At 42.9% G+C, this 23,305-nt stretch overlaps 1 protein-coding gene and 1 pseudogene across 1 annotated transcript in view; one reads left to right on the plus strand and one right to left on the minus strand.

Moving 5' to 3' along the window:
- Positions 1 to 3,203: 3,203 nt before the first annotated feature.
- Positions 3,204 to 18,323, minus strand: LOC124011424 (annotated as a pseudogene).
- A 323-nt stretch (positions 18,324 to 18,646) lies between these two features.
- LOC124011433 (vacuolar protein sorting-associated protein 37D-like) overlaps positions 18,647 to 23,305 on the plus strand; it is a 54,621-nt gene continuing 49,962 nt past the window's right edge. The window contains exon 1 of the mRNA XM_046324805.1: positions 18,647 to 18,933. Coding sequence (XP_046180761.1) covers positions 18,802 to 18,933 — 132 coding nt within the window. The 5' untranslated portion in view covers positions 18,647 to 18,801. The remainder of the gene's footprint in view (positions 18,934 to 23,305) is intronic.

The raw sequence follows: 23,305 nt of genomic DNA on the forward strand, positions 1-23,305 counted from the left end.
AGAAAATGCACTCTTGTCTCTTTTTCTATTTCACTTGTATAGTTTTGTTTCTGGCTGCACCACAAATATTATTTTGAAATGAGGGGGCTTTGACCAGGATATGTCATTTGTAAAGTATGTCCACATTGAACACTACCTGATTCATCAACACTGTCCCTAGTGTCATGGAGTTTCTGTCACAACTTCTTGAGCATATTCTGAAGTTGCTTAAAGGCCCAGTGTTGTTAAATGTGATTTCTGCCCTGTTTTTATGTCATATTGTACAACAGCTGATGAAACTAACACTGTGAAAAGTGTTGTTTCCTGATAGTTGCTGGTTGAAAATACAATCTACACAGGACCTTCTAATCAGCAGGCTTGCATGGGTGGGGGTTTTGGCTTTCTGTAGTGACATCAGCATGTGTTAAATTGGTCAATAGACCAATAAAGAGTTGCAAACCTCTGTCAACTACAGCTGGTATTCAGTTTTCCCCTCCCCACTCAGACCACTGCCAGACAGTCCTAACAAAATTATTGCTAGAGTTTTTCCTAAAGTCATTTTTACCAATTTGAATGGAAATCTATTATAGTAAGGTACCTTATTGTTACCCAGAAATGATTTGATATGAATATAAAAATGGTTCATTTGAGCCTTAAGTGTAGGTGTCATGTTTCATTGGAAATGATGAATAATGTGAAATCTGACTCATGGTCAGGTTTTACTAGGTTTCCATGGAACTGGTTGAGTACTCTTCCTGTTAAATTAGATCCATGTTGGTTTCATGTCCCTTTTTTCTTGGACAGAACTGTCAAATCATCCTGACAGATAATCACTGAACCCTAAGTGGGCACTAGGAGATGGAATTATTGAATCAGAATTAATATGGTTTTGGCTATGATCATTACTAATAGCAAGAGCTGTACAAAATAGAGGTCGCTAGGATCAGAAAAGTTCACCAATATAATAACACACATTTCAATATGGTTTGTCACTCAAGCAATCGCATCAGGCAGTTCATATGAAAGAGAATGGTTGGCTTTGGGGAGAAACTTTCCACATTTGAATAATCTACTTAATACAGCCTTTTAGAAACACGTAATGCACCGTGAAGTATTTGCATTTTAATTTCTCTAAAGGAATGAACCTCTAGGCAAGGATTTTAAATGGTGGTAGTGATGGACTTAACAGTTTGTGGATTTAATTGTGTGTGTGGTGGGTAAAATGCGTTTTCATTCATTAGCTGAGGTGACCGTGGTGCTTACAGCACTTAGGGTTGCTCTATTGAAAATGTTTAGACATGACCGCATGATTTATTGCTTTTAACTGTTGTAAAACAATCATCCTTATAGGAAATGTTTCCATAACACTGAACATAATTCGACAATGTGATTTTTAAGGATACATTGAGATCATTGAATCTTTGACTTGCATGTACGACATCTGTATCAATTGGATAAATCTGTAAATGTCTTGAGTTTATCAGAATCTTGCTATGTTTTGAGAGGATATGAGTAAGGAAGTCAGATGAACTTGCGCTGAAAGAAATGAATGTTTATGGCTTGTAAAATGATTGATTCTGTGTAATATTGTGAATTCGGTTTAGACCTGGGTTCAAATACATGTGTATTTTAAGTATCAAAGCTCTATCATTATAGTGATAATCACTAGTCACTACATGTTCACCATACCCCATTCATTTCGAAGGAGTTGAATATCTGTCTATTACAAATTGAATTCGTAACAGTCAGCATTAACAAGGCTTTTTGGTTCTATCATTTCTATGGAATAATTTGTCTACCCTTCCCTTGAATAGTGCTGCTGTGTGTAATTGTCTTAAGGTCCTCAAACAACCCCTTTTATTTGGGCTTTGCATAAACAAATTTCTTGTGCTCCTACAGTTACTGAAATTCCAATGAAAAATGAGTGGCTTTCAGTTAAGACGTTTTAATTTAGGATTTCACTGTGGCGTAATGTTTCCTGCAGAACAGTCATTCTGATAATGGTGAGAGGAATCTTTGCAAAAAAGTTATTTTTGCATGCTTTGATTCTTCTGCTAGGGCCTCTTGCAAATGTATATACAGTACTGTGTACATTTCTGTATATACCTAATAAACCAAATTGTACTTTATAGAATGTGTGACTGTCTCTCAAACTCAATGGACCATTGGAGGGCAATCCTGTAAAAGGCTCTTAGTAGAACCCATAAAACACACTGGACAGCACAGCCTGTGAATTCCAGATACTTAGTGACTAAAATAAAATGGGAAATGCATCTTGTTCAGAAAACTCATGTTTGCTATGGAAAACTATTACTTGCAACAAATGAAATTACCTTTTTTTATAAACATTTCCCAACTTTTATTGTCCAGGTACCTGACTGTCAAGATTTGATTTAGTTATTTCTCAGATGGGATTAAATATTTTCAGCATGCTTTCTGGTTTTTGTTTAAGTTGACACCGAAGCACTTTTTTCCAACCTGAAAATGACCACTACCGGAAAAAGCTGGCATGCTAACCGGCTGTCAATGTTATTGCGCTAACGTTAATTAGCATTGGCTCGTGAAACTACCTCAAACTTTCTTCATACTGAATACAGAGACAATGGTATCCACGATGGTGGTGTTGCAAAAATACCCCAAAATATTTTGTGTACCCCCAGTTTTAAAAGATGAGTTTGCTACAGTTGATGTAAACTCAATGCATCAGAATGTATGGAGATTAAAAACTGCTGTCACCATGAGACCAACTCCCCTCCAAGGTGACAGCCCTGTAAATCGGCGAAGCTGAAGAAAAGATCTCCACCCAGACCAGTATGTGGGGCTAACAGTTCATGCGGGGTTAAAATGAACAGGTTTGAAAAATAGGTAGTACTGTACATGCATTACTTTTATTCTCCATATACCATTCATGTATATTTGTCTGTGTATAAAACCTTATGAAGACTCATTTATACAACATTTTCCCATTTCAATGACTGGTTCCAAAAATCTGACATTATGGCTGACAATGCCTTATGAGTCAGAGTTGACATGTCATGAGACAGACTATTTTAGCAAGTGTTGACTAACTATTCACAATAGCACTTCATTATTATTTTGGTTGTTTGGAAAGCAGTGGGATAGCTGTATATGAAGGATGGCTCCCTTAACGGTCTCAGAAACTGAAATGGTTCTTGATGTCCTTGATCTGTTTCATAATTTCTCCTATGTGCTCTCCCCTGGAAGAGAGGGAAATTACACTGCTGGATCATATTAAACAAGACTGAGGACCAACATTAAACAGTAGGGACAACGTAAAACATTTGGGACCATATCCAAACAACGGGTCAATGGGTATCATACAGCCAGCAGGCTGGCATAACACCCAGGGAAGAGCTGCTCATACTCACTGTTCTTTTATAACCTCCTGGACACACTTCCTCTGGTGCAAGTTGAGGGCAACAGTAGCCCTGGCTGGAGACACCCCTTTATCCATCTGTTTCTTCTTGGTACTCCTTCATATTTACCTGGGAGAAGATAAGACACTAGCCCAGTTATTACTGTGAACCAGTACGAGGCTCCATGAGTATGACGGAGACCCAAATAGGGCAGCTCACCTGTTTGATGCCGTTGCCCAGGTGACGCAGCTGGTCGTTGATAGTCTGGAGCTCTTTCTTCATGTCTTTCTCACTGTCAGACAGAACAGGCAGTTGACTGTGCAGACTGCCCAGAACCTGCTTCACCCTGGAATAGTTGATGTAATAGAAGCTCTGAAGCAGATAAGCCTTTTTTGAGAGAGAGTTAGTCAGTTCTTATGTTGCTTGGATGTCTGACTGTTTTGAAGACTTTAAAAACAAAATGTATAAACAAATGTAGACTTCTGAAACAAGCCATGAAGATTAGATTAGATTTGAAAGAGGAGTGTAGAGTGACTGGTGTATCTAGCTACCTGTTCATGGTGGCCTCCTGGCGATACTTGGCATACCCGTACTTATCAGCCAGACGTTCTGCAGACTCTCGCAGTCTTTTCCTATTGATAGAAAAAGAAACACAAGATGAAGAATAGCTCCAAAGTATATGAAATGCATGGTAAAGCTCATGAAGCCTCAGTACTTCCATCAATGTAATTCAAAGAGTTATGTTTGGCCTCTAATTGCATTATCAACCCCAGACTGCCAGTCAAACCAAATCAGTCACATCACATTAAATTACATATGAATGTGACCTCATTGAATAATCATATTATATGTACACTGGGAGTAAACAGGATAACAAATACACGTGAGCACATTTCTACCAATGCTGATATCTGATGCACTGTAAGACACACTGTAAGAATCCTTTTCCAAATCTGCAGCTACCACTACCTATTCTTCATGCAATACATGTCCCTGTCTTTACCTCAATCTGTAAATAGAAAAAGCATAGCATAAGTAAATATGCATTAGTATTACAATGTTTCATTATTTTAAGTGCTTTCATTAGCACAACTCTGAGTTGCTGTAAGCCTTGGGAGTGCATAGCTATGGCCATCAAGCACTAAGTTTATTTGGAAACTCTATTTACCTCTCCTCTCTGCACAAGGCCAGGTCCTCAAGCTGCTTGTTCCTCTGTCCTGTCAGCAATTTCACCCTGAAGAAGAAAAACCCATCAGCAACATGCTTCCTGACATGGCCGTGTCCATGGCCGTGTCCAATTACCCATACTTCAGTTCTAAATAGTACGCTTTTTGGGTATGCCTGAAATGTTTAATAGTATGTGACATTTTGAAAGTTTTGTATGCTTTAAATGACAGGATGTCATACTCAGCATACTTTTCATCAAGTAGAATTCACTGAACACATTGAGGAAGAGAATAGTATTTTCACGTTCACGTGTTTGACACAGCTGATAATTAGAATAGGGGAAGCGCTCTACAAAAATGTACGATTGGCGGGGAACTAACACGATTAAAATTTAGATGACGCCTTCTCAGTGTGGATGAGTAGTATGTTGATATGTGTTGCTTACTGCATACGTTTTTACACAAAGTACGTTCTAAATAGTATGTAATAATATTAGTACACAGTATTGAGTTTTAGTAAAAAGTAAGCAAGAAAGATTTTGTACACGGCATGTGTGTGTGTGTGTGTGCGTGTGTATCAGAACTACAACTACAAGTGATCATGTGTGTTGTTAATTAAATGTGTGTGTATTTATCTGTTAATGAGTGACATTGACCTTCTCTGCATCTCCTCGCGGGCCATATCCTGTTTGAGGATGTACTCCTCTCTGAACACCTGAGTGGCTCTGCTCAGCAGCTGGAGACACTGGAGGAGGGGACGATGTGTCCTTGTCCCCTGCTCTAAAAGCACAGGACAACACGACTGAGTCCACACAATAAACTAAGCATAATAGTGGTCTTTTTGTTTATCGTGGAAGCTGGGAATTCTGTAAAATGTGATCTAACCGTTATCAAGCCAGTTCATTGAGAATAAATTGTCATTCCAAAAACAGCCACAAGGGAGGATACTACATGTCAAAATGGCTCAGCATGATGCCAAAGCATGTTGCTATGGAGTCTAAATAAGATTCTGTACAAATCCAAGATCATCCTACAGGGGTGTTTTCAATGTACTGTGGTGCGTGTGTTACCTCAGCATGAGAGTATTGGTGGAGCTTCGGGCTAGGATGTTTCAAATGTGCTGCTCAAAGTAGTCGTTGTGCAATCCACGCAAAGGAGCGCTAGCTGAGCCTACCCCTGGGTAGAAACACAGCAGGAGAGGAGAGGAAGGCCGGATGGAACTCCTAGGACACACATAGACATGCACCATCAGCCTGTGACACACTTTCCTATCTATATATATTTTTTAATGTTTGGACTGATAATGCTCCCTATATAGGGTTGCACATTTTGGGGAATATTCAGAGGCGGAAACTTTCTGTGGGAATTAACGGGAATATATGCAAATTAACATGAATACCATTTAAACGTAGATGTTTTTTGCATTGGATATATTTACCATATCATATGGACAGAAACAAACCTTTTACCTTATCATAAGTAGACATAATTGCAAATGATTAAATCCTTCCAATATAATTAAAAACATGTTTTAGTTATGAATTGAACTTGAATTAAATGAGTTGACTCTTCACATGGGATGATTTCACTAAACAACAAAAGGGAATATTGAATGATCCATCGCATCTCCCAAAAACATTTTTAACATACATCAGTAAAATTATAGTCTAGAAACAAAAGCTTTGGTTATCTTCCTCTCAGGCTTCAATGTCTTATCCCTGGACATCCTCAATGTCCACCCCTTGAACATCAGACTCTGAGGCCTCATCTTCACTGTCACTTTCCAACCTTGTTGAGGATGGCTCGTTGTCAGGCTCAAAAAGCCTCAAATTTGCTCAGATGGCCACCAATTTTTCAACCCTTGGTCAGCCTGTTGCATGCTTTTGTGAGTGTGCTCCCAAACAAGGACTAGTTGCGCTCTGATGTGGCTGATGTTGGAGGGATTTTGAGGATGATGGAGGTAACAGGGGAAAGAGCCTCAGATCCACAAAGTCCTTTCCACCAGGTGGCTGATGAGATATGTTGGCACGACTGCCATATTGCATCTCCATCCCAAAGCCCTTGCTTGGAAATGTACTTCGCCAGACCTCCAAGAACCATGCATTCATCCAGGCCAAGGTGGCGAGACATGGTAGTGATAACACCATAGGCCTTGTTGATCTCTGCACTAGACAGGATACTCTTGCCAGCATACTTGGGGTCCAACATGTACGTTGCGGTATGTATGGGCTTCAGGCAGAAGTTTTCACGCTTTTTTGATGCATTTCAGAATTGCAGTTTCCTCTGCTTGGAGCAACAGTGAAGTTGGCAGGGCAGTACGGATTTCTTCTCTGTCATCTGCAAGCAGAGTCTGAACATCAGACAGGATGGCATTGTCTCCCTCAATCTGTGAAATGGCTACTGCTATAGGTTTCAGGAGTTTCAGGCTGCTTACCGCTCTCTCCCAAAATACATCATCCAGGAGGATCCTCTTGATGGAGCTGTCCATATCGGCAGACTGTGATATGGTAATTTCTTGGAAAGACTCCTTCCCCTCCAGGAGACTGTGAAACATGATGACAACACCACCCCAACGGGTGTTGCTGGGCAGCTTCATTGTGGTGCTCTTATTCTCACTTTGCTTGGTGAGATAGATTGCTGCTATAACTGGATGACCCTTCACAGACATAACCATTTCCTTGGCTCTCTTGTAGAGTATATCCATTGTTTTCAGTGCCATGATGTCCTTGAGGAGCAGATTCAATACATGAGCAGCACAGCCAATGGGTGTGATGTGAGGGTAGGACTCCCCCACTTTAGATCAAGCAGCCTTCATGTTCGCAGCATTGTCTGTCACCAGTGCAAATACCTTCTGTGGTCCAAGGTCATTGATGACTGCCTTCAGCTCATCTGCAATGTAGAGACCGGTGTGTCTGTGCTCTTGTAGAATACTGGTTGAGGGGTAGAGATGATGTAGTTAATTATTCCTTGCCCACAAACATTCGACCACCCATCACAGATGCTTGCAATACAGTCTGCTTTCTCTATGAATTGCTTGACCTTCACTTGAACTCTGCATCCAGCAAATGAGTAGATAAAGCATGCTGGTTGGAGGGGTGTATGCTGGGCGAAGAACATTCAGAAATCTCTTCCAATACACATTGCCTGTGAACATCAGAGGTGAACCAGCTGCATACACAGCTCGAGCAAGACATTCATCCGCATTTCTCTGACTACGTTCCTCCATTGAGTCAAAAACACTTCTGATTCCAGGAGGACCATGAGCTGTTGCTATCGATAAGGTGTCTGATTCATCATTTTCACCTTGAATAGAAGTAGAGGGACTTTTGTCAGAGGTTGCTTGTTGTGAGCACTGAGGGAACTGTATGAACTTGGCCAGATGATTCTGCACCTTTGTTGCATTCTTCACATATGATTTGGCACAGTATTTGCAAATGTACACAGCTTTTCCTTCTACATTAGCTGCACTGAAATGCCTCCACACATCATAGTGCTCGTGGCATTTTCCTGTAAAGATTAGGAAAAAATGAGTAAAAAAACAACAAATACAATTCCATGTACAGATAGATAGTTAAGCAGTTAGATTAAACAACTCTTTTGTAAGATAAATGTTTTTAAATGAAACATGTATGGAAACAGGTGAATTAACACTCCTCAGTTAGCAGGCTCAGGCAAGCTAAAACCCACATGGTAGCAAAACTAACTAGCAGAAAGTGTTAACAAGTTAGAAATGATTAAACACACTTTGCTGTAGGCTACTAGGATTTACTAATTAACAAAAAATAATGTATGTCATATAAAATATATTCACCCGTCACGACTTCCGCCGAAGTTGGCTCCCCTGCCTGTTCGGGCGGTGCTCGCCGGTTGTCGTCACCGTCCTACTAGCCGCTACCATCCCTTTTTCGTTTGTCTTATTAGTTTCACCTGTGTGTATTTTGGTTTAATTAGCTTCCCTATATGTAGTAGTTTGACCCGCCCTTGTTTTGTGCGGGATTGTTTTTTGTTACTCTGTTGGTTGTGGTTTCATGTGTGTATTCTCCGGACTGTTTGGTCCTGTGTTTGGGCTGGTCTGTTTTATGTGCCCTGTATGTTTGCGTGACCGTTTTTTTGCCAGAGAATAAATTACGATTTACCGAACCCTGCTCCCTGCGCCTGATTCCAACCCACCACTCCTAGTAGGCTGTGACAACCCCACCCAGTATTGTCATCAAAACTTCCCGGAAAGCATGCAGTCCTTGGCTCAGACAGTGTAGTAGTGTGGGCTCAATAGCATCTCATTAGTGTGCAAGATCTTGAGAATCAGCTGTACATGGGATAGAGGAGTGCACTGTACATGCCGAGGGTTGTAATTCCATTGAATTGGGGATAGTTTACCAAAATATGCCACAAGACCTAGAATTGCCTTATGTGTATCCCACAAAAAAGGTTCACTGTTATAAGCTAACTTTTTTGATGAATTTAAGCAAAAATTCCAGGCTTAACTTCCCATGGAAAACTTCCGGAAATTTAGTGGAAAGTTCCCGACCCTTTGCAACCCTACCCCTATATAATGAAATAAAAAAGAATAGTCTTTTGAACCGTACAGGAATCGTACAGGAGAGGCAGTAGTAGACACTCATAGGCGCTTGTAATGCAGATTATGGTGGCACCCAAAGACAGGTCAGACACAATCCAGAAGCCCCGTACTGGAGCTGACAAACTGTGGCCAAAGAGCGATAGAGAGATGTTTTTTTACATTTTGAGAAAACAACATTTACTGCCACGTTGACAATCTATGACAACAGTCCCAAGTTGATACTTATGACTAAGGAGTGCCAAGCAGAATCTCAATCTATTCAATGATGTCATATTAATATCTGGTGCCTTGATAGTTGTAGTGCTACCTTCTACTGAGAGGCCTGGTACAGAGGATGTGCTCTACGACGCAGCGGTGTTCAGCAGCCAGCTCCTGAAGACTATCCTTGTCCTCCTCATCTGTGGAGAGAGCATTATGGCACATCAGGCAAATTAATGCACTAACATGCACTAACCATCTCCGATTTACGTGGTAAACAACACATTTGAATTGACACCCCATATGGACATGAAGGCCTCACCTGACTGGAGGAACTTGTGCAGTTTGTTGAACCAAGTGAGGCCTACACTGTGCACTCCTGTCTCATGCCTGCAGTGGTATCTGTGCTGGCACAGGGGGTCTGCAATAGGGCATGAAGCAAGTTTCAATGAAACATAAAGAACACCACAGAAGAAAAAAGATCACATTCAAAGTACATTTGACAAACATGATGATGGGGTGTGGACTTTGATACACCGAGACCTGGTGAGAAGCATCAATGGATCCCATTACAGAATTAAACTATGTCAACCAATCAGCATGACTCACTCACCACTGTGCAGTCTGATTGGGCAGGTGAAGTCAGACTCCACAGGCGCCTCATCATCCCCAGCGGCCAGTTTGAGGGTAAGCTCCAGCTCCACACACTCAAACACATAGAAAGAGGGCACCACCTCCCAGCCCCGCATCCACCTCTCCACTGCCTGTCAATCACACACAGAGAAGAAAATTCCTCCATGGACATAGCGTGAGGTGAAATGTTCAAAATTGTACAGATATATGTAACGAATAGAGCCAACACAATTCCCTGTTCTACTGGATAGACAATCATATATGTTTATCACAGAACATTTCTATCTAAATATTCTGTAACGTTGTACTGTCTGTACTTACTCCTGTCTCCTCCTCCTCTGCTTCCAGCACCGCGCAGTGATACAGTGTGCCCATTTCCGTGGCGATGACCATGGTGTTGGGCACGCAGGGCAGGCAGAGCACGGCACAGTTATCCTCTGCCGCGGGGTACATGGGTAAGGGCCCACTGGGCTTACTGAGGCTACCTGAACTGAAAGACAGAAAAATAGGGTCTAGGAATGAGATTCAAATGAGATTCCTATTATGGATGATATTTTATTACATTTTCCTCAAACAGTAGTATAATATACTGAACAAAAATATAAATGCAACATATAAAATCTCCCATCAGCACAACAGGCGTATTTCTCTCAAATGTGCACAAATTTGTTTACATCCCTGTTAGTGAGCATTTCTCCTTAATAATCCCTCCACCTGACAGGTGTGGCATATCAAAAAACTGATTGAACAGCATGATAATTACACAGTTGCACCTTGTGCTGGGGACAATAAAATGCCACTAAAATGTGCAATTTTGTCACAACGCAATGCCACAGATGTCTCAAGCTGAGGAAGCGTACAATTGGCATGCTCACTGCAGGAATGTCCACCAGAGCTGTTGCCATAGAATTTAATGTGAATTTCTCTACCATAAGCCGCCTCCAACTTCGTTTGAGAGAATTTGGCAGTACGTCCAAACGGCCTCACAACCGCAGACCACGTGTAACCACGCCAGCCCAGGACTCCACATCCGGCTTCTTCACCTGCCGGATCATCAGGGAACAGCCACCTGGACAGCTGATGAAACTGAGGGGTATTTATGTCTGTAATAAAGCGCTTTTGTGAGGAAAAACTCATTCTGATTGGCTGAGCCTGGCTCCCATGTGGGTGGGCCTAAGCCCTCCCAGGCCCAACCATAGCTGCGCCCCTGCCCAGTCATGTTGAAATCCATAGAATAGGGCCTAATTCATTTATTTAAAAAGACTGATTTCCATATATGAACTGTAATTCAGTAAAATTGTTGAAATTGTTGCATGTTGTGTTTATATTTTTGTTCAGTATATATTTATAAGGTCAACTGAATAAGCCTCACCCTGTTTTATTCATTGGAATTCAATCAGACCAAGCCAGAGAACACAACTAACTGGAAGCCGACTCTGGCTTTCCCAGCCTCATACAAATCTTGGTCGACCGAGTCATCTGTTCTTTCAACCAATTGTCACGCCTTGGTCTTAGTATTTTGTGTTTTCTTTAATTATTTGTTCAGGCCAGGGTGTGACATGGGTTTATTGTATTGTTGTATTGGGGTTTTTGTAGGCATTGGGATTGTAGTTGATTAGGGGTGTGTCTAGTATAGGCTTGGCTGCCTGAGGCGGTTCTCAATCAGAGTCAGGTGATTCTTGTTGTCTCTGATGGGGAACCGTATTTAGGTAGCCTGGGTTTCACTTTGTATTTCGTGGGTGATTGTTCCTGTCTCTGTGTAGTTTCACCAGATAGGCTGTAATTAGGTTTTCACGTTCCGTTTGTTGTTTTGCTTTTGTATAAGTTATTTCATGTATCGCTCTTCATTTATTAAAGACATGAGTAACCACCACGCTGCATTTCGGTCCGACTCTCTTTCTACAAACGAAGAACGCCGTTACACCAATTGATTGTTCGAAATGTTAAAACGTGCATATCTCCATACATACAGTGCATTCGGAAAGTTTTCAGACCCCTTGACTTTTTCCACATTTTGTTACTTTACAGCCTTACTCTAAAACCGTTTTAAACATGATTATTTTTTTTACATTACATTTACATTTAAGTCATTTAGCAGACGCTCTTATCCAGAGCGACTTACAAATTGGTGCATTCACCTTATGACATCCAGTGGGACAGTCACTTAACAATAGTGCATCTAAAACTTAGGGGGGGTGGGGTGAGAGGGATTACTTAACCTATCCTAGGTATTCCTTAAAGAGGTGGGGTTTCAGGTGTCTCCGGAAGGTGGTGATTGACTCCGCTGTCCTGGCGTCGTGAGGGAGTTTGTTCCACCATTGGGGGGCCAGGGCAGCGAACAGTTTTGACTGGGCTGAGCGGGAGCTGTACTTCCTCAGTGGTAGGGAGGCGAGCAGGCCAGAGGTGGATGAACGCAGTGCCCTTGTTTGGGTGTAGGGCCTGATCAGAGCCTGGAGGTACTGGGGTGCCGTTCCCCTCACAGCTCCGTAGGCAAGCACCATGGTCTTGTAGCGGATGCGAGCTTCAACTGGAAGCCAGTGGAGAGAACGGAGGAGCGGGGTGACGTGAGAGAACTTGGGAAGGTTGAACACCAGACGGGCTGCGGCGTTCTGGATGAGTTGAAGGGTTTTAATGGCACAGGCAGGGAGCCCAGCCAACAGCGAGTTGCAGTAATCCAGACGGGAGATGACAAGTGCCTGGATTAGGACCTGCGCCGCTTCCTGTGTGAGGCAGGGTCGTACTCTGCGGATGTTGTAGAGCATGAACCTACAGGAACGGGCCACCGCCTTGATGTTAGTTGAGAACGACAGGGTGTTGTCCAGGATCACACCAAGGTTCTTGGCGCTCTGGGAGGAGGACACAGTGGAGTTGTCAACCGTGATGGCGAGATCATGGAACGGGCAGTCCTTCCCGGGAGGAAGAGCAGCTCCGTCTTGCCGAGGTTCAGCTTGAGGTGGTGATCCGTCATCCACACTGATATGTCTGCCAGACATGCAGAGATGCGATTAAAACCTGGTCATCAGAAGGGGAAAGGAGAAGATTAATTGTGTGTCGTCTGCATAGCAATGATAAGAGAGACCATGTGAGGTTATGACAGAGCCAAGTGACTTGGTGTATAGCGAGAATAGGAGAGGGCCAAGAACAGAGCCCTGGGGGACACCAGTGGTGAGAGCGCGTGGTGAGGAGACAGATTCTCGCCACGCCACCTGGTAGGAGCGACCTGTCAGGTAGGACGCAATCCAAGCGTGGGCCGCGCCGGAGATGCCCAACTCGGAGAGGGTGGAGAGGAGGATCTGATGGTTCACAGTATCGAAGGCAGCCGATAGATCTAGAAGGATGAGAGCAGAGGAGAGAGAGTTAGCTTTAGCAGTGCGGAGCGCCTCCGTGATACAGAGGAGAGCAGTCTCAGTTGAATGACTAGTCTTGAAACCTGACTGATTTGGATCAAGAAGGTCATTCAGAGAGAGATAGCGGGAGAGCTGGCCAAGGACGGCACGTTCAAGAGTTTTGGAGAGAAAAGAAAGAAGGGATACTGGTCTGTAATTGTTGACATCGGAGGGATCGAGTGTAGGTTTTTCAGAAGGGTGCAACTCTCGCTCTCTTGAAGACGGAAGGGACGTAGCCAACGGTCAGGGATGAGTTGATGAGCGAGGTGAGGTAAGGGAGAAGGTCTCCGGAAATGGTCTGGAGAAGAGAGGAGGGGATAGGGTCAAGCGGGCAGGTTGTTGGGCGGCCGGCCGTCACAAGACGCGAGATTTCATCTGGAGAGAGAGGGGAGAAAGAGGTCAGAGCATAGGGTAGGGCAGTGTGAGCAGAACCAGCGGTGTCGTTTGACTTAGCAAACGAGGATCGGATGTCGTCGACCTTCTTTTCAAAATGGTTGACGAAGTCATCTGCAGAGAGGGAGGAGGGGGGCGGAGGATTCAGGAGGGAGGAGAAGGTGGCAAAGAGCTTCCTAGGGTTAGAGGCAGAAGCTTGGAATTTAGCGTGGTAGAAAGTGGCTTTAGCAGCAGAGACAGAGGAGGAAAATGTAGAGAGGAGGGAGTGAAAGGATGCCAGGTCCGCAGGGAGGCGAGTTTTCCTCCATTTCCGCTCGGCTGCCCGGAGCCCTGTTCTGTGAGCTCGCAATGAGTCATCGAGCCACGGAGCGGGAGGGAGGACCGAGCCGGCCTGGAGGATAGGGGACATAGAGAGTCAAGGGATGCAGAGAGGGAGGAGAGGAGGGTTGAGGAGGCAGAATCAGGAGATAGGTGGGAGAAGGTTTGAGCGGAGGGAAGAGATGATAGGATGGAAGAGGAGAGAGTAGCGGGGGAGAGAGAGCGAAGGTTGGGACGGCGCGATACCATCCGAGTAGGGGCAGTGTGGGAGGTGTTGGATGAGAGCGAGAGGGAAAAGGATACAAGGCAGTGGTCGGAGACTTGGAGGGGAGTTGCAATGAGGTTAGTGGAAGAACAGCATCTAGTAAAGATGAGGTCGAGCGTATTGCCTGCCTTGTGAGTAGGGGGGAAGGTGAGAGGGTGAGGTCAAAAGAGGAGAGGAGTGGAAAGAAGGAGGCAGAGAGGAAAGAGTCAAAGGTAGACGTGGGGAGGTTAAAGTCGCCCAGAACTGTGAGAGGTGAGCCGTCCTCAGGAAAGGAGCTTATCAAGGCATCAAGCTCATTGATGAACTCTCCGAGGGAACCTGGAGGGCGATAAATGATAAGGATGTTAAGCTTGAAAGGGCTAGTGACTGTGACAGCATGGAATTCAAAGGAGGCGATAGACAGATGGGTAAGGGGAGAAAGAGAGAATGACCACTTGGGAGAGATGAGGATCCCGGTGCCACCACCCCGCTGACCAGACGCTCTCGGGGTGTGCGAGAACACGTGGGCGGACGAAGAGAGAGCAGTAGGAGTAGCAGTGTTGTCTGTGGTGATCCATGTTTCCGTCAGGGCCAAGAAGTCGAGGGACTGGAGGGAGGCATGGGCTGAGATGAACTCTGCCTTGTTGACCGCAGATTGGCAGTTCCAGAGGCTACCGGAGACCTGGAACTCCACGTGGGTCGTGCGCGCTGGGACCACCAGAGTAGGGTGGCCGCGGCCACGCGGTGAGGAGCGTTTGTATGGTCTGTGCAGAGAGGAGAGAACAGGGATAAACCGACACATAGTTGACAGGCTACAGAAGAGGCTACGCTAATGCAAAGGAGATTGGAATGACAAGTGGACTACACGTCTCGAATGTTCAGAAAGTTAAGCTACGTAGCAGGAATCTTAATGACCAAAATGATTAAAATGATACAGTACTGCTGAAGTAGGCCAGCTGGCAGTGGGTGCGTTGTTGACACTACACTAATCAAGTCGTTCCGTTGAGTGTAATAGTTTCTGCAGTGTTGCTATTCGGGGGCTAGCAGGCTAGCTAGCAGTGTTGTTTACGTTACGTTGCGTTAAAAGAACGACAATAGATGGCTAGCGAACCTAGAAAATCGCTCTAGACTACACAATTATCTTTGATACAAAGACGGCTATGTAGCTAGCTAAGTAGCTAGCTACGATCAAACAAATCAAACCGTTGTACTGTAATGAAAATGAAGTGAAAATGTGATACAACCTGTGAATGCGACCGGGTAGTTGAGTTCTATACAGAAGACGTTGGCTAGCGTTGGCTAGCTGTTGGCTAGCTAGCAGAGTCACCTACGTTAAGGACGACAAATAGCTGGCTAGCTAACCTCGGTAAATTAAGATAATCACTCTAAGACTACACACTCTAAACCTAAACAACACAATTATCTTGGATACGATGATACGATGATACGAAGACAGCAAAGACAGCTATGTAGCTAGCTGACACTAAACTAATCAAGTCGTTCAGTTGAGTGTAACAGTTTCTCCAGTGCAGCTAATCAGTGGACGTTAGCTAGCTGGCTAGTGAAGACTAGTGAAGACTACGTTAGGACGGCGAAATACGATAATTACGCAATTATCTTTTGATACAAAGACGGCTATGTAGCTAGCTGAGAAGAAATTGCTAAGATAAGACAAATCAAACCGTTGTGATATAATGAAATATAATGAAAAAGTTATACTACCCGTTGGAGCGACGTGCAGATGCGACCACTCGCTCCAACTTATACACAATACCCAATAACAACAAACTGAAAACAGGTTTATACATTTTTGCAAACTGAAATAGCTTATTTACATAAGTATTCAGACCCATTGCTATGAGACTCAAAATTGAGCTCAGGTGCATCCTGTTTCCATTGATCATCCTTGATGTTTCTACAACTTGATTGGAGTCCAACTGTGGTCAATTCAATTGAATGGAAATGATTTGGAAAGGCAGTCACCAGTCTAAATAAGGTCCCACAGAACAAAAACCAAGCCATAATGTCAAAGGAATTGTCTGTAGAGCTCCAAGACAGGATTGTGTCGAGGCACAGATCTGGGGAAGGGTACAAAAAAAAGTCTGCATCATTGAAGGTCCCCAAGAACACAGCCTCCATAATTGTTAAATGGTAGAAGTTTGGAACCACCAAGACTCTTCCTAGAGCTTGGGGGGAGAAGGGCCTTGGGGGAGCAGGGCTTAGGTCAGGGAGGTGACCAAGAACCCAATGGTCACTCTGACAGAGCTCCAGAGTTCCTCTGTGGAGATGGGAGAACCATCCAGAAGGACAACCTTCTCTGTAGCACTCCAATCAGGCCTTTATGGTAGAGTGACCAGACGGAAGCCACTCCCCAGTAAAAGGCACATGACAGCCCGCTTGGAGTTTGCCAAAAGGCACCTAAAGGACTCTCAGACCATGAGAAGCAAGACACTCTGGTCTGATGAAACCAAGATGGAACTCTTTGGCCTGAATGACAAGTTTCACATCTGGAGGAAACCTGGCACCATCCCTACGGTGAAGCACTGTGGTGGCAGCATCATGCTGTGGGGATGTTTTTCCAAATGCCAGTGACTGGGAGACTAGTCATGATTGAGGAAAAGAAAGGTGCAAAGTACAGAGAGATCCTTGATGAAAACCTGCTCCAGAGTGATCAGACTGAGGTGAAAGTTCACCTTCCAACAGGACAACAATCCTAAGCGCACAGCCAAGACAAAGCAGGAGTGCCTTTGGGACAAGTCTCTGAATTCCCTTGAGTGGCCCAGCCAGAGCCCGGTCTTGAACCCTATCGAAGACCTGAAAATAGATGTGCAGCAACACTCCCCATCCAACCTGACAGCGCTTGAGAGGATCTACAGAGAATAATGGAGAAACTCCCCAAATATAGGTGGGCCTCGTTTATTATGTTATTGGCTTGTTTATTGTTTACTCCATGTCTAACTCTGTGTTGTTGTCTGTGTCACACTGCTTTTCTTCATCTTGGCCAGGTCGCAGTTGCAAATTAGAACTTGTTCTCAACTAGCCTACCTGGTTGAATAAAGGTGAAATAAAAATAATTAAAAAATCCTCTTTTGGACTGCTCATTGGCCAGCTCATCCTCCACGGGAGTAGGGCATCATACTTTATGAATAAATGGCAAGTATTTTATAGTTTAAGGAGGAGTTTAAGTAGTTTTTCCCTATTTATGATTTGGCCACAAATACGAGTACAGGACGAGTCAACAGCATTATTTGGGTAGGAGTTAACGGAACATGAACTTTCAAAAGTTAGATTTTCACTGGACAGTTACTTTAAAAAATAAAATCTAATTTCTATGACGAAATGTGTAGAATTGCGACTCTAAATGCATTCTGCTAACTTTGCCACCGCTGCTGGAAAAAAAATATAGGAAACATTGGGTTCAGACAAGGCCAACGTGAAAGTGATTGCATATTGTGCCAGGAATTAATGGGAGTGGCAACTGACTGTAATTACACTGCAAAGACTATTCTATCTAATATAATTCGTTAAAAAAAACTTGTCAGAAAGTAGCTAGCTAGATGAACAACCAACCTTTAAACACGTTATCTAGTAATTTAACGTTACTCACCTGGTATATCACACTCTCAAAGCTGTCCTCTGAATTGAGCTGCCTCAGGTTTGTCGTGTAAAAAACACTGTCTGCGTCATCCCACAAGAATATGTCGCCATTGAAGTAAAATGTAAGACTCTTTGCAGTTCTTCTGCAATTAGCTTTGGGTTCCAAATCGAGTTCCTCTCGTAATTTATAACAAATATCATGACTTGGTAGCTCGCTTCGCCATCGCTCTCCAGCAAACGCAGCCATTGTTCCTGTCGTTTGAATATTACGATTTTAGAATCCTACCAATGAAAACCAACGAAAACTTCAGGATTCATTCAACTCAATAATCCAATCAGATCCAGAGGCAAGCTGAATGTGTAAAACTATTGGGAATTGGAGTTTTTACAACCACTGATATTGAAACGAAAGTTAGCTCAAGAGTTGATACATAGTAACAGCATAGTTGCTACAAAATGATGCTATGTAAAAACAGTCAAGGAAGTGAAAATGGTTGCAATATTCCATTTGCCAGACTCACACAGCATAACTGCACACTTGCCTACATACATTGAAAATGCTTTCAAATGTAAGGTACACCATGCATTTTTATTATTATTACTACTACACATTTTGGGGTATTTGGGAAATACAGGACTTCAGTAGGTAATTATAAAATACTGCCAAACAAAATTGTGGTAGAGGTTTATTACTGTTTATAACATTTGCTTATAAACGACAATGCCTTCCTGTGGTTGTCAGTGGCATTACATTAGCTGCAGACGTGTTAAGCATGTGTCCCTGCATCTTGTATTGTCTCCGCCAACAGAAACGTTCCGTTCTCGCTACACCGTCTGCTTCAACACAACACGCGCGTGCGGCTGTGCTATTCACTGCGAACGACATGGAACCAAATGGGCTTACAAACGAAGTCGTCTGAACTGCTTGTGAATGAATACAATGTCCAATTTTAAGGACACGAACTCTATCCCAGATGGGTACAGGGCTCTAAACACCAGTGAATTGCAGGAGCTTTTACAAGATGAAGAAAAAATGGACCAGATCGTCCGACTCAATGAGAAGGTATTTGGTTCTACAATGTGATAACTATCGAATAAAACCACAGTTTTTTCTAAATGTATCTGTCAGTTACATGTGGTTGATATTACATTTTCCAGACTATTAGGCTACATTCAAACTCAAATAGGTCTCAACATTATGCTCTCTGCTGTTTTCTATAGAGCGCGAAATAATTGCTTTGATGCCTCATCGTATGGCACATCGTGTAGGCTATAGGCAATGCATGCTTTATTATCCTCCTATGACACTATATTATTGTGCGTGGCTTCCAATGGGAAAAGCCTTTAATGTTTTCCCCCACGTTCTCCTTCAATCCGATAGAGTTTACGTGAATGTAAATAGTATGTACAATTGACATTGTTCACATTCCACTCGTTTTTTTACAGAATGTTTTTCCATACCAATCGACCTGAACAGGGAATTCCTGCTTGCCATACAGGACATGTTCAGTGAGCAGCAGGATCAACCTATTCAAAATGCTATAAAAGCACTAAAATGTTCATTTGAAAACATATAATCGGTCTCTCTGTCCCACACACATGCACATTTAAATGCAAATGCACCTCATTCTGTCATTCTGTCTTATTCCTCACTAGAACATCTATTCCTAAATATAATGTTAAATTACGAGGGCAGTTTGTTCTTGTTTTGTGATTGTGATTCATGGTACATAGCCCTCTGCTTGAACTCATCAGGTGTGGCATTCATTCTTGGACAGAGAGAAAATCGTTATTCATTTGGGACTGGATGTGCATGTGTCCAATTCAGATCAAGACATGACATTTGAAACCTGCCTCACTGCTGCAGCGAATGAATTAGAGAGATGTTTCCAAAGTGGTTGCATCTCACTGAGAGAGGCTATGGAATGCTCCCAGGGACTGGATAAGAATTACTTAGCTAGAGGCATGTAAGGGATTTCAGTAATGGTTGTAGTAGCAGCTGCATTCAACTTGACCAAGACATTTGATTGAACATACATTTACATGCAAGTGTTACATGCCAGTAATAAGCTAGGCAATATGATACTGTTGGTTAGTTGAGACATTCACACACAATTCTCATTTACAGTTTGTGTAACTAAACATCAGTAGGGTGTCTGGGTATGCCCCCCTCCCATTGTTTTTCTTGCAGTTGCCATTGTTAGTTTAATAAAGCCCACATATGCATGGTTGGCTGACATGTGAGCATGTGGTAGTGGTAGTTGAACTTATTGTAGGGGCTGGCTGCACAGCCCCTACGATCCACTGGTGAGCAGCGCTCCAATTCATTAACACTTTAGGGTATCCAAGGGCAACCGCTCTGAAAGCATCATTAATGGCACAATAAGATGGACGCTTGTGTATATAGCCCACCTCTCACTAGCTACTGGCTAGCTCCCTCTAGAGAATGTTCTCAGCCTCCTGACTGGCATAATTGCTATCCTCTACTGGCTCCATGGGATTTGACATGGGTAGGAAGCACTAAATGGGGAAATTAAATTACAGTCATCTGGACACTGTGACTGCTCCATTTGAAGACACTCAGACACTGAGCACCTCAGCTTACCACAAATGGCAGTGAAGGAGCAGAGCAACACTCAAGCCCTTTTCCCCCAAGATAAATCTAGCTGGTAAATTCTTGCAGATTGTACAGACTTGATGGAAAAGGAGCCAGTATCCTCACGCTGGCATATTAAATCATAACACATTCATCATGTTTGTATAATATATTTCCCAATATCAAATGTCAAACAATAATATTTTATACTTGGTTCACATACATTTTTATTGTATATCCAGTTTTTGTGTCTTCACAGAAACTGCCACATCAGTACATTTTCAGCTCGAGAAGTTCACACAACATTGTACTTCTTTCCAAATCTGAAGTGCCCTTCAAGTGTTTTTTGTCAGTGCCGGTGAATACTGTCTGGTGGTTTGCTTTACAACCAGTGCATCATCACAACCACAGTCCCAGGGGCTCCTGAACCTCCCGCTTGCTAAACAGGGGTAGGAGCAGCCACAGTAGGAAATGGAAGGTCTGATGCTATTCCTGTTTAGGGAAAACGCTGGTGATTATGAATAGCCATGGATGGCAGGGATTTGGAGTGAAATAAGCTATACAGTGTCCTTGTAGTCACAGGAAATTCAAGGGAGAACAGTGGAGATGCAGCGTCTTTGTGTACACCGTGCTTATTTTGACTCTGGGCCAAATGCTCCAGATTCTACAGAACATGGGGCTCTGATTGCCTTGCAAATGATCATTATACAAACCACAAGTGTGAGAGAGATGAACAGTAAGACACTTGTGAAGGGACTGAAGTAGCCCAGTGTTGAGGGAGACTTTTGAAAAACACTTGGAGCTAAATTACACTTTAGCAAAATCACAGGAACTGTTAGACACTGCTAGAATCTTTAGAGCACTTTCAAATGGGCTGCAAAGATTTGTGGTTTCTCTAAATTGCATGCGGGCCCACACAGTGTGGCGTCATAGAAGTAGTTTAATACCCTGTAGACTTTGCCATCTTGCCTGCTGTGATGTGACAATGCAGATATTTCAAGCTGTTCCGATGACAAGAATTAAGTATGCACAAAGAGGTGTGACAAGCATAAGAGACAGGATATTGGCCCAGATACAAAAACTAGAGGGGCTCAGTTTAGAAAGTTCGAATGCATTTGGGAATGGAAAATATACTCCATAAACCTACAATGAATAACTAGACAAAATGTTAACATTCAGATTATTTTACTACATGGAATGAGTGTTTTAAATATTTAATTCTCAATTCAAATGAATACAGAAGTGGAATGCAAGAAGCAAATACCTCACATTTGGAGGATTCGTAACACAGAAAGGAAATCCAACCTCAAAGCAAACACACACAAGTCAAAATGTGTTTAAACCTAACCCTAACCCTAACCCCCTAACCCTAACCCTAACCCTAACCCCCCCTAACCCTAATCCTAACCCCCTAACCCTAACCCTAAATCTATATATTTTCATTTGAACACATTTTAAAGTTACAATATTCTTAAAAGCAATCAACAAGTAATCCCAAAAAATGTAGCCTGTTGGGCATATACTTGTTCAGATTAAGTTGTCAATGAAATGGTATTGAAATCATTTATCACTCCACTAGATAATCCACATAAAGTAAATCTTGACCTGACAAAGAAAAATTGGTCAAGAAACAGTTCCAGGGAAAAGTGTTGGCACAGTATCTTGGGTAACATCTGTGGAATAAGTCACACATTTTCCTGATGACTTTCACCGTCAATGGTTGCTTTGAAAATTGTCACCTGGCCGGCAGTAAAACAGCAGATGAGATGTTTCTCGGGGTTGAATTGTAACCTCTCTGCATCAGATGGTCAAGGTAATCCCAGAGAGCTGTCTAAAACAAGATCACATATGCAGCTGTGATGTCCAGAGCCATGATCCAATTGAAGCCACAGTCTTTTATTCCCTGTGGCTTCCTAGTGGGCAAAAACTGGTTGAATCAACGTTGTTTCCACGTCTTTTCAATGTGATGACATTAAATCAATGTGGAAAACTGATTGGATTTGCAAAACGTCATCAACATAAGGGCATTGTGTTTTGTTCACCCAACTTTAATCCTAAATTCAATAACATGGTGAATTTGTTTGTTGATTTCACATTGAATTCACATTAGTTGACAACTCAACCAAATGTAAATCAAAAGACGTTTAACTGACATCTATGCCCAGTTGGTTGTGACTGAGATCAGTGGAAATCATATTTCAAGCTATCACTACTTCATTAGATTATGCATTTATCATGTTGTACAGTACATCCTCCACAGCGTATTTTTAGTAATTGTAACACACAGACATACTTCTCATTTGTGTATACAGTCAGTCAGTTACTGGTCTGAAACATTTGTATGTCCTTACATACCCAATCCTCCAGATGATGCTGAGGGAGAAGGCTGGGGGGCCCTAAGCAGTTCTGAGAAGGCCCCAAGCAGTTCTGAGAAGGCCCCTTCATTCATTTGAGAATGGGAGCCCTTGATAAAAAAGTCCCTAAGACTTTTTGTTCTTTTCCTCGATTTGATTAATCATTTAAAAAAACACAGATTAAAGCCTTGCTTATACATTGCACACTCCCCTCTCCTTTCAGCCTATCATAGCTAAATGAAATACTTTTTTCAAAGTGATTCTTCAACCTCGAAGTCTGAGACGATTAGGGGTTTAAGTATCGAAGGGGATATAAATGTATTTTGGACCCGCAAAGCTTCTTTGATTATTACAGTGCAAGGTTTGTAAAAAGCCTGATATGTCCAGCCAGACACATTCCACTGAACTGGATTCCTGGGAGCGATTACATAGTTTTGTAGTTGGCCAAAGTTAGAAACAGCCTCCTTCAGGCTGACTGCCAAGTG

The sequence above is a fragment of the Oncorhynchus gorbuscha genome, linkage group LG02, assembly GCF_021184085.1.
Source record: "Oncorhynchus gorbuscha isolate QuinsamMale2020 ecotype Even-year linkage group LG02, OgorEven_v1.0, whole genome shotgun sequence".
In the NCBI taxonomy this organism is placed as follows: Eukaryota; Metazoa; Chordata; class Actinopteri; order Salmoniformes; family Salmonidae; genus Oncorhynchus; species Oncorhynchus gorbuscha.